This window comes from Physeter macrocephalus, chromosome 7 (genome assembly GCF_002837175.3).
Source record: "Physeter macrocephalus isolate SW-GA chromosome 7, ASM283717v5, whole genome shotgun sequence".
NCBI classification, from domain to species: Eukaryota; Metazoa; Chordata; class Mammalia; order Artiodactyla; family Physeteridae; genus Physeter; species Physeter macrocephalus.
In genome coordinates this window covers 59,743,283-59,756,272 of record NC_041220.1, presented here as the reverse complement: position 1 = coordinate 59,756,272, position 12,990 = coordinate 59,743,283, and the positions used below count along the sequence as shown (strand labels likewise).

Here is a 12,990-nt window from a genome sequence, read left to right as displayed (position 1 = left end):
ATGGGACCAAAAAGCTTCTTCTGTTAAGGTCTACAAAGATATTCAACAAATAAGTTTTACTAGAGAGGTCTAGTAGTATATAAGAGAAAGGTAAGTAAATATCAGTTAAGACAAAACTATGCCCTTTTGGGGGCTCTATAAATGGTAGTGGCAACTTTCTGCCTGTGGGGGTTATGAAAGACTACATAGTCTGAAGGGTTAGTTCTTAAATTAAAAACATAATTTTAAATGCTTTACTGGATTCTCAGGAAAGCAGGGAAACCTCCGAGGCCAATATATAAGTGGGAACCTGAGCAGGAGTGTAAGTAAACAGAAAAGCCACAGTTGCCCCAAGGACAAATGCCAGTATCAGCGCTGGGATTGGGAGACCACTGAACCCACAGTAAGGGGAGGAGCCGAACCTGAGCACCTCACATTAGGCCAAGAAGAGAGCAAAAATGTCCCAGGGTGGACTTGTGGACCCGGGGAGGGGGAAGGGTAAGCTGGGACGAAGTGAGAGACTAGCACTGACATATATACACGACCAAATGTAAAATAGATAGCTAGTGGGAAGCAGCCACATAGCACAGGGAGATCAGCTCGCTGCTTTGTGACCACCTAGAGGGGTGGGATAGGGAGGATGGGAGGGAGACGCAAGAGGGAGGAGATATGGGGATATATGTATAGCTGATTCACTGTGTCATACAGCAGAAACTAACACACCATTGTAAAGCAATTATACTCCAATAAAGATGTTAAAAAAAAAAAAGTCCCAGGGGCAGTTCCCGGCCTAGAGGAGCAAATGTAAAACCTCTCAGAACATGCCCAATTTGGAACCTCTGGATTTCCACAGGTTCAGTTAAGAGTATGTTTACAAAATAAAATCACCAAACAGGAAAGAATGGCACCATAAGGAAAAATTCAGAGACGATAAACAGATTTAGACCCCCAAAAGACTTCAGATACTGGATTTATCAGCCATAGGATATAGAATTAAATACGTACGAACTGCCCAAAGAAAAAGATACAAACAAAAGAAAAAAAATTAATAAGAATCCATCAAAATTACCAAGCATATCTAAAAAAGAACAAAGTAGAACTTTTGGAAATGAAAAACGTAGTAATTAAAATTAAAAACTCAATGGTTTTTACAAAAGATTACACAGAGCCTAAGTGAAAATTAGTAAATAGGAAGAGTTTCAAATCCCAGAAAAAGAAGACAGAAGTAAAATTCAAAGAGTCCATGAAATAAATTTTCAGATCAGAAAGATACACATGACAAATATAAGAATCACAATGTATACTAGCTGGACAAATACAAAGACACATCTAGATACGTTATAGTGAAACTACAGAACAGATGAGATCTTAAAAGCAGAAGAGAAAAAGGAGATCTGTAGGAAGGAAAGACTGCAGCTGTACTGAAGTACAAAGGAAACCAGATGACAGTGGAATAACAACTTCAAAACACCAAGAGAAAACCAACTAGAATTGTATCTAGTACAACTATCAGGAATAACAGTACATGTATTTACTAAGTGTAAACCTTAAGTGTTCTCACCACACACACAAAGGTAGGTAACTGTGAGGTAATGGATGTGTTAATTAACCTGCATAACAATATGCACATGTCAAATCATCAAAATATATAGTTTTGTCAATTACACTTCAATAAAGCTGAAAAAACTAAAAATGACAGTAAAATAAGGACATTTTTCAGATGACCCAAAACTAAAATCACTTGAACAGAATTTCCCTCATATAACTTCTAGAAATACATCCTTTAGCAAAAAATTAGTTCAGAAGGAATGTCTGAGATACACAAAAGAAATACAACCCAAATAAATATTTAATAATGTTTAAATGTGGATTGGGAAATAACTGAAATACTGAACAAAGGTTGGAAAGAAAGGTGATGAATTTTAGTGTTCTACGGTCCTCATTGTTCAGAAAGGCATTAAACACATTGATTAACTTTAGATTGTTAACTACGCCACAAAAATTCCAAGGTTAACCACTAAAAGAAGGAGGTGGAGGGGAAACACAAAAAACCTTCATTTAAAAAAAAGTTTCGGGGGCTTCCCTGGTGGCGCAGTGGTTGAGAGTCCGCCTGCCAATGCAGGGGACGCGGGTTCGTGCCCCGGTCCGGGAAGATCCCACATGCCGTGGAGGGGCTAGGCCCGTGAGCCATGGCCGCTGAGCCTGCGCGTCTGGAGCCTGTGCTCCGCAACGGGAAGAGGCCACAACAGTGAGAGGCCCAGTAACAGAAAAAAAAAAAAAAAAAAAAAAAGTTCCTGGACAACAGTGGTAAAATTTCTGACCAGTTAATCCTCACCCCTCCAAAAACATAAACCAGCCAGGGCAAGTAGGATAACAAAATTTTTAAAACAATATCCTAATCAAACTAGGTGTTTCGGGAACCCCACAATTTGAGCAGATATAAGACCTGCGCAATATTAATAACTAAGCAGGGGGAAAGCAAGCAGTATGTGAATCACAAGAGAGCCAAAGGCACTCACTGAGATATTTGGAGGACCAACTCCAGAACAGCACTGAAACTGGAAGGTGTTTTTGCCTTCTCCAATAGCAAGAGAGAACAAAGGGTCTGAGGCAGGTCTGAAAGGGCTGGGCCTCATGAACTCTTCAAAACTAACCAATACAAGTTCCAGTCCAGGATAAAGCCCCTACGAACAGACAGAATCAAATACATATCTGAAAATACACTACTTAAAAATAAAACGTTCAATTTTTTAAAATTAGCATAAATGTACATCAGAAAACCTCAACATACACACACACACACACACACACACACACACACACACACACAGAAAACTAATCACAATATGGAATGGCAACACACTTCCGTCTATTGATAGGTCAAACAGCCAAAAGAAAAAAACAGCAATATATAGAAGACTGAGAACACAATTAGTGAGTTTGATATGATGTACAAATACAGAAACTGCATTACAACATTAGTCAGGCTTTTCAAGAATACACAAGTAACAACAAATTTTAACATAACAGGCAATAAAACAAGTCTCAATACATTTCCATGAAGTGGAGTCAAACAGATCATGGTCAGGCCAAAGTAAAGAAAAAAACATACTTGGTAATTTTAAAATATACCTCTAAACCCACAGATCAAAAGAAAACATGGAATGAACATTTACAAAATGTTTAGAAGTGAACATTAATGAAAACAGTACAAATAAAACTTGTGGGATCCAGCAAATGATATTTCAAAAAGTAAATCTTACCAAAATGGACTTAAAACAAAAATCCTAAAAGGTCATATAACCAATAAGATACTGAATTGGTAGTTAATTTTTCCTCAAAAGGTGGTAGGTTCAGGTGGTTTTACAAGTAAGTTCTATTAAATGTTTGAGAAATGGATTATTTCAATGTTAAATAATTCAGAGAATAGAAAAGAGAGAATACTTTGTAATTCATCCTATGTGTCACTCAGCTCTTGGTTAGACAGACTGACCAATGGAATAGAATAGAAAGTCCCAGATGTTTACTTACATGGAAATTGGCCATGTAGATAAAGTTCAGAGGTAAGCATGGATTAGTCACTACAGTGTGAAGAAAACTGGCTATCCACATAGTAAAAAAATAAATTTTTTCTCTCTCACACATACACAAATCAATTCCAGGTGGACTGAAGACTATATATGAGAGACTTTCAGAAAAGACAATAAATTTCTTAAGACACAAAAAAGAACATGTGAGTACATTAAAGTTAAGAAATTTTCTTTATCAAAAAACAAAGTGAAAAGCCACAAACTAGAAGATATGTGCAATAAAAATAAATGGAAATATTAGTATCCTATTATGAAGAACTCTTGTAAATGAGAAAAAAATGGAAAAAGGACATCAAGAAGCATTTCACAGGAAAAACTGGAAAGACTAATAATCATGGAAACATGTTCAGCTCAACAATCAAGAAAATGCAAATTAAAGCCACAATAAAATATCATCTTACACCTAACAGATGGGCAAGAATCAGGTCTTACAATAGAAAGTAAATAATAAACCATAATGTAAACTCACACAACCATTTTGGAAAATAATTTCACATTACCTTATAAAACTGTTATGAAGCTGATCAAGCATATGTCTTACAACCAACTCTGCTTTTAGGTTTATACTCTAAAGAAACTTGCACATGTGTACCAAGAAACTGTATACAAGTGTTCATTTTAGCACTGTAAAAGCAAAAATATGGAAAACTATACCCAACATAAATTATAAAAATGAACCTGTTGAATGAAAAGATCAAATTAGTAAGACTACATACAGAATACTATTTTTTATAAAGCTCACCAACAAAAGTAAACAATATGTGGCTTTGGTATATTTGTATAAAAACAAAAGAAAAAAAGCTAAGGAATGAATGATTGGTTCAGGACAGTACTCACCTCTGGGGAGAAGGGGAGGCTGGGGATTGGAATAGAGAAGGAACACAAAGGCAGAGTCAATACTACCAGAAATGTTCTAGTTCTTAATTAGGGAGTGAATACATAGGTGTTTTATTACCATGCTTAATAACTTCAATGTTACATATATTTTTGTATATGTATCAAATATTACATAGAGAAATATAGTGATCAGTGGTTACCAGAGGCAATGCAGCGGGTGGGAGAAATGGGTAAAGGGGGTCAAAAGCTACAAATTTCCAGTTATAAAATAAGTCCTGGGGATGTAACATACACCATTGTAACTATAGTTAATAGAACTGTATTGCATATCTGAAAGTGTTGAGAGTAGATCTTAAAACTTCTCATCACAAGAAAAAAAATTGTAACTATGTGTGATGATGGATTCTTGTGGTGACCATTTCACAATACATACATATATTGAATCATTGTTACGCACCTAAAACTTATGTCAATTATACCTCAATAAATGGAAATAAGTGACCAAAAAAGAGAAATGGTGACCATAAATACTTTCAAACTGCTACGAAGAAACTATGAAAAAGAAAATCATCTTTCCTTAAATATATATCTACAGATATTTGAGAAAGCAGAGGCATAGCTGGTTAGGTGGAACAGTGGAATTTTTCAGTCACAAAGAATACTGGTCAACCAGTGATTAGTTGTGGATCTCGGACAAGCTATTGTATTTGAATCTAATCTTTAACTCTCTGGTGGTCCAGTGGTCAGGACTCCACGCTTCCAGTCCAGGGGGCACGAGTTCAAACCCTAGTCAGGGAACTAAGATCCCGCATGCTGTGGGGCTTGGGACTGTAAAGATTAAAAGGTTATTATAAAGTGACTGGTGGGACTTCCCTGGTGGCACAGTGGTTAAGAATCCGCCTGCCAATGCAGGGGACACGGGTTTGAGCCCTAGTCCAGGAAGATCCCACATGCCATGGAGCAACTCAGCCCGTGCGCCACAACTACTGAAGCCCGCTCGCCTAGAGCCCGTGCTTCTCAACAAGAGAAGCCACTGCAATGAAAAGCCGCTGCTCGCTGGAACTAGAGAAAGCCCGTGCACAGCAACAAAGACCCAACACAGCCATCAATCAATCAATCAATCAATAAAAGCCCGCTCGCCTAGAGCCCGTGCTTCTCAACAAGAGAAGCCACTGCAATGAAAAGCCGCTGCTCGCTGGAACTAGAGAAAGCCCGTGCACAGCAACAAAGACCCAACACAGCCATCAATCAATCAATCAATCAATCAATCAAGTGACTAGTGAAGACTATACATTAAACAAATTGTAGTTATTAATACTCCCCATGACTACTACCCAAATTTAAGAAACTCCTTATGGTTCAGATGGACTAAATTTAGCTTCAACCAAAAAGATAATGGAAAAATGACTTGTTAAAACAACAAAAACCACCAGAATTTTTGCATTAAAATAGTTTCCTTTCAAAGAAACCCCCCTTTTTTTTTCATACCTATGACTCATGTATTTTGCAACTAGAAGTCTGTACCTCATAATCTCCCTCACCTATTTCTCTCCCCTCTCCCCATCCTCCTCTCTGGCAACCACCTGTTTATTCTCTGTATCTGTAACTCTGTTTCTGTTATGTTCATGCGTTTTGTTTTTTTTAGATTCCACATATAACTGAAATCATACAGTATTTGACTTTCTAAAGATGATATAGACTTCTTTTACTGAAGTTACTATTGCTCAGGGTAATTTCAGAAATCTTCCATTGGAACTGTTTACTCTTGGAAATTTTTTTTTCCAGTAGAGGAAAACCTAATTCTTTGAGGGTAGATTTTTTTTTTTTTTTTTTTTGCGCGGTACGGGCGCCTCTCACTGTTGTTTTTTTTTTTTTTTTGCGGTACGCGGGCCTCTCACTGTTGTGGCCTCTCCCGTCGCGGAGCACAGGCTCCGGACGCGCAGGCTCAGCGGCCATGGCTCACGGGCCCAGCCGCTCCGTGGCATGTGGGATCCTCCCAGACCGGGGCACGAACCCGTGTCCCCTGCATCTGCAGGTGGACTCTCAAACACTGCGCCACCAGGGAAGCCCTGAGGGTAGATTTAACCTGTGATAGTCATAAAATATTTTGAATCAAGTCTGATGAATAAATTACATAGGGCCATTATTAAGTTAAGATTCTGGTCCAAATTAACATATAACTATGATGAGACTAATTCTCTTGGATGACTTACAAATGGATCTTCAGGTTGTTTTCAATGAGAAGTTTCAGAAAAGTTTTTAGCAATGACAAGTAGAAAAACATAATCATAGCTTCATGAGGTTACTAATTGGAAGGACAACATCTTAATGCATAAAGAATCTTATTTCTATATAGTACAAGTCTACAATTGCTGAAGAGACAATTGCTCAAATCAGTTGCCTTTAACCTTTAATTTCTGTACGGGTTAACAAAAATCTTCCTATTTTCAGTTAAACATAAAGATCTTTTCTTTGAGGAGAAAAATATTCCAGCAACTACTAAATCAATTTTGTATTTGAAGGATCAAGAATAAACAATTAGATAGTTTTGAAAAGATTCTATAAAAGCAATCAAACAATGAAAAGCAAAGTTATGAACACTATATAGGAAGAAGTTCCTATTCATAATAGGTACACGCAACATATTTTGAATCAATAAATAGCAACTTTCTGATCTCAGTACTTGGTAGTATATATGATAATTTATTATTTTGATTTGCTGGAATACTACTACACTAATACATGGTTTTAAGAAAATATTATAGAGAAGTTTTATTGCCACTTGTTTACTCCACATAAAGGAGAAAAAGAGACAGTCAATAACATCCCAATATAATTTCTTTATAAGTCTGATACGAGAAACCACAGAAAACATTCTTAACCAATAAGACATGAATTAGATTCTAAATGCACTTTCTATGATATAAGACATGGAGAAAAAAGGAACAAAACTCTCAAGTGTACCACTTGCAAGAGTAGTTTATGCAATTTCAACAATCTCTCATCTAGGCATTTAACAGCACTGTAAGTTTAAAATGCATTTAGGAATTAAGAGAATGAATAATACTCCTTCGAGTACACAGTTTATTCAAACATTTAAAAATAAATTAGTTACACAGAATATAGTGAAAGTAGTCAAAAACAGTATCAAGTAATTTTTTTTGTTTTTTTTGCGGTACACGGGCCTCTCACTGTTGTGGCCTCTCCCATTGCGGAGCACAGGCTCCGGACGCACAGGCTCAGCGGCCATGGCTCACGGGCCTAGCCGCTCTGCGGCATGTGGGATCTTCCCAGACCGGGCACGAACCCGTGTCCCCTGCATCGGCAGGCGGACTCTCAACCACTGCGCCACCAGGGAAGCCCAAGTAATTTGTTTTTAAAGTGGCAATACAACACAATAAAAGCAGTGGCTTTAATAACGATTCGGGAGAATCACACAGAAGCAACTAGAAATATTTTTCAAAGAAATATGCAAATTTTTACTTTTTCTTTTTTCCATTTATAATTTAGAATTTTAGCTCTACTTTATGTCTTTTGGGTAGGTGATATTAACATCTGAGGTTAAAGGGACAGGCCTCACAATTAAGTAGCCATCTTCTTTTAATATTTCATCCTTCTGTTCCCATGAATATAATCACCTTTCAGTTGCATGATTCCTTCAGCCTGATTCACATTTCATATCTCAAAGAATATGTTTTTAATAAAGAGACTGTGCATATTGACTCTATTAATCTTTTCATACCATTGTCAGGTCCTTCAAGGCTGTGCTTCTGACTACCCACACATGATGTAACAGCCAGCCACATGTTCCATTTACTTCACTTTACTTCCCTTATGAGTAGTTCATATTTTATGGGTAGCTAGGATACCAACTTAGTAATGTTAGATGACTACTGTATAGATAAAACCAGTAATGGAAATGTAACACCTTCATGTTCCTAAATGTTATACACATGACAAAAGCAGAAATATGTTAAAGAAAAAAACATTTAAAATAATCTTAGAAAGAATAAGAGATCCGCTCCCCCCACAAAAATACATGTAACACACTAGTAACCATACCTAGACAAGCATTATAATACAAGAACTCCATTAGACATAAAAAATAGCTGAAGCCAGGTTTTGAGCCTTATTCTCCACATCCAGCCAGTTGTAGGCAGTCCACTGAGTGCTACGGAGTTAAATGCTTTTGGGATTGACTGAAATACGGTTACAACTGTACAAGAGAACACTGGTTCAGATCCAGCAATGACTTACGGACATGCTCACAGCCTGACAGCAAAAAATTGGGAACATTTAAATCTGCTTCACGATAGACTTTTATCTGCTAGCTGAGCCCACTTACAATTTTTTCTTCTTATTTTTATGATCTAATATACCCAAGGCACTGGCTTTTGTAATGCGGCCTTCTGCCTTACTGTACTGATAAGCCTAGGTTGCCATTTAATAAGGACCATCACAGCTACTAGGCAATGAACTTCAGGGCTGGACAGATGGAGTAGTGTTCTTCACTGCCCCAGCTTCCTTGTGAACAAGATGACTGACAGCAGTAAACTATACTAAATTCTAAGGCATGACTAAAGGAAAATTTAGGAAGGCCTAAAAGAGAGGTACCAAACTTGCACTGCAAATACGAAATATAATATTTTAAGATTCTTCATAAATATTTATAAAAATATATACATATAACAAATAAGCCACTTTATAATGCTGGTAAAACCAGGAAGAGCTGTTAGATCAGTAGGTGTATCAATATCCTGGGCTTTAAAGTAATGTAAAGAAATATTTTCAGTTAAAGTTCAATAAATATACTGGAGAGAATTAAATATTAACAGGAAAAACAGTTTCAATCTTTCTGTTTTTACAATATCTTTTATTGGTAATGATGGACTTGAAGTAATCAACAGTTCAACTACAGTCTATAAAGGGTTTTTGTAAAAATGCATTCATTTTCTGAAAATAAATAAATCCAGACTCTGTACAGTTTAGAAAAACTATGATGCTGGCAAATAGCAAAATAGAAAGATAATAAATCTTGGGTTCAAAATGAAATGACTGAATCAAAGAAGAGTGTTAAACATATTTTTGGAGTCTCCTCATTAGGGAGTCATGTAATAGACATCATTCCCTCTCAAGGCTCTCGAATGGGCACTAGAATAATGTCGACTTTAAAGCCTTCTCCTCTAATATCCCCTCTGATTCAGTTTTTGATTATGAAACAAATCCTTTCGGCATGCAATGAAAAAATAAAACTGCAGATTCGTTCAGAAGGAATTAGTTCAGTTAGATCTTTTGGTGTCCTAACAACTCACACTGAAATTAAGGGCTTCCTACAGCATTCCTATAAGCTTCTGAAAACACAACCAAAGGGCACTCAGAAAGATGAAACATTTTTCCTATTTCTGTAAATATCCAAGGAATTGAAAACTCAACACCTAGAAAAAAGCAAGGCATAAATTCATCAGCACCAAGTAGAAAAGATCTTCAAATGGAGCAGGTCTGTTATATGTCCTGATATCCTTGTGTTGATGAATAGGTTCCAATCTCCCCTCTAGGAAAAATCCACTGTCTAAGGTTAACACCTTTAGGCAAAAGGTAAAGCTCAGCAAATGACTTCATTTTACATTTTGATTCATCCACACTTTAAAAAAAAAGGAATTTCAAGGTTTTGGCACTCCTTTAAACACTTTTTTTGGAGGAGATATGGTTTCAGGTTAGAGTGTCTTCCTTCCCTACTTCATTATTTGTTAAAGTGGAAAGTATCAACTTTATTACTAGTAGTTTCATCTACCATTTCAAAAGTTGCACTTAGTCACAATACAACAGTTTACATTTAAATGAGACTCTAGTAGTAGTTAAAACTGTTCAAAGGTGGCCATTACAAAATACTGGTAGTCTTTCTTGCCTATCAGATGTTATTAAATTGTTGGTGGCTGGAACTCAAGTCACATACAGTCAACCACATTACTGGATCCATGACCTACATCTCGAATTTGGCTAGTTAAACAGGCACACACAGCTACACCTGCTCCAGCTCTGCAGTGAGACACAGATCCAACAAGCTCCCACCTGAAAAGATAGAGGAGAAAGGATGTTATCTTAAAACAAATTATGATTTATTTTACTCAAAAGACAAAACAAAAAATCCCTATTATGGGACTGGTTTTGAAAGATAGTAAGCTATCCCCAAAGTTTTCTATTAACTACATGTAGCAGCATTTTAGCACTCTGGAATAATCTGTTACTGGAAGATCCCATTAAAGTGTAAAGAAAATAAAAATTACCTATTCAGCACTGGATCAAATGCTTCTACTGTATTTAAGTATGCATTGCCATTATGACCACCAACTGCAAAGATTTTGCCCATCACTGTTGCGATCCCCACTCCACCCCTGGGAGTGGTAAGGGCTGCTACATAATCCCACTTGTTGCTTCGAGGATCATACCGCTCAACTGAACTCAAAGGAGAATTATCATCAAAACCACCTATATAAAGAAAGATTTTTAAAATAGCATTATGTTTCATAGAAATTAACCATTAAATTTCAATTCAATAACTTCTACAAACCAATCTTTTCAAAACATTTTAGAAAACCCCAACATCTATCCCTACAACCAACTCCTATTATACATTTACTATAATTCAAGATAATTTAAATAGTATTTTCCTCAATATTAGGATTAAAAATCTTAAAATGAGAAAAACTAAAGTCCCTATATTTAAGCAGATAATTTAGGAGAAAAAAAACCCACAGACATTCATATAATTTTCTCTTAGCTTCCTAGAGGCAAGCAAGAAAGTACTGAGATTCCTTCTCTCTGTGTGTACATGTATATATTAGATTTTTAAACAGTAAGAAGGCTTGAGAAGAGAATAAACTACACCTGAGTCACTTGACTCATTTAGATATAAGTCAAAGTTTTCCAACTGTTTCCCTTAGTACTATAATCATAATCATAATTACAGAGATGGTGGACTATAACTGAATTCTTACCAATTTTGGCCAAAACTCCATCTTCATGCTCCCTATTCTAGATGCCGACAGTCCTCTCTATAGATCATCTTAACAATGTTACTTATTATGTTCCTGACTGTTAAACATAGAGACTGCTATTTTAACAGCGCTCTTTCCTTTAAAAATATATGTGTCTCTTTTTAGGCTCCATCTCAGTCTACATGAGTAATAGGTCTCTCTGATGACTAAGCCTATTTTCCTGAAGACAGAAGTGTTGATATTACGACGGTCTATTTAGAAACAAGGTCAGGTTAAAAAAAAATCAACGAAGTCAACTTCTCTAATGGGTTTAATTTTATTAAATCAACTGAGGTAAAAATTCACTGATCGGGACTTCCCCGGTGGCGCAGTGGTTAAGAATCCACCTGCCAATGCAGGGGACACAGGTTTGAGCCCTGGTCCGGGAAGATCCCACATGCCATGGAGCAACTAATCCCATGAGTCACAACTACTGAGTGTGCACTCTAGAGCCCGCGAGCCACAACTACTGAAGCCCACGTGCCTAGAGCCTGTGCTCCACAACAAAAGAAGCCACAGCAATGAGAAGCCGGTGCACCACAACGAAGAGTAGCCCCTGCTAGACACAACTAGCGAAAGCCCGCGCACAGCAACAAAGAATCAACGCAGCCAAGAATTAATTAACAAATAAAATAAAATTCACTGATCTTAGTTCATAATTCAGTGACATTTAACAAATGTAATAGTGTTATCACCACCACAACCATGATAAAAAACATTTTTTCACTATAACAAAGGCTCTACTTTTAATTACTGCTAATGCTAATGTAGAAGAGATTAAGTTTTTAATACAGGGTAGTTATATTTTTCATGGCCCTCTTTTTCATTTGCTCCCTATCATTTCCCTAGCTAATGCATATAAATTTTGAACAAAGAACTCAAAGCAGAGGAACAGAAAAGGGAGGATGCAATTAGCTTCCTGTACATACAGTTACCTTCAAAGTTTTCTTATTCAAATCAGTTGTACCCGTTTTAAGTAGGACTTGAATGACCAAGAGGGTTTTTATTTTAAGGTTCAACCTGAGTCAGTCTTATTTTTACCATGTCTGTTCTACCTATAAGTGCCCAGAAGATTTAACAAGAGCAACAATGATACTCCTGTTGAGATATAACATGTCAATGCCTACGCTAGACAGGGAGCTGAGAGAGGTAGCAACGGTGTAGTGTAAGAACTCTGGGTTCTCACAGACCCTGCTTCAAATTCCAGCCTTGTCAACTTATTTAGGCCTGTGACTATATTATTCTCTCTGTCTCTCACTACCTCAAAGAGCTGCTGTGATGATCAGGCCAGACTGAAAAGGTAAAAAATTATGTTATTTCTCTTCTTTAATACACATAAGGGAAAAAAAAAAAAAAAAAAAAAAAAAAAAAAATACACATAAGCACTGAAATAGTATTACTTCTATTACTTGTAGATGTTTAAGCGCTAACAATATCCCACTCTCTTATCAAGAACTCTAAGTTTTTTTTTTTAACATCTTTATTGGAGTATAATTGCTTTACAGTGGTGTGTTAGTTTCTGCTTTATAACAAAGTGAATCAGTTATACA

General features: G+C 36.6%; 1 protein-coding gene across 7 annotated transcripts in view; it reads right to left on the bottom strand.

Annotated features, from left to right (window-relative positions):
* Window positions 1-6,286: 6,286 nt before the first annotated feature.
* KLHL8 (kelch like family member 8) overlaps window positions 6,287-12,990 on the bottom strand; it is a 49,515-nt gene continuing 42,811 nt past the window's right edge. For all 7 annotated transcript variants that reach the window (XM_055086010.1, XM_055086011.1, XM_055086012.1 and 4 more), the window contains 2 exons: window positions 10,691-10,892; window positions 6,287-10,475 (listed from right to left, as the gene is read on the bottom strand). In XM_055086010.1, coding sequence (XP_054941985.1) covers window positions 10,352-10,475; window positions 10,691-10,892 — 326 coding nt within the window. In that variant the 3' untranslated portion in view covers window positions 6,287-10,351. The remainder of the gene's footprint in view (window positions 10,476-10,690; window positions 10,893-12,990) is intronic.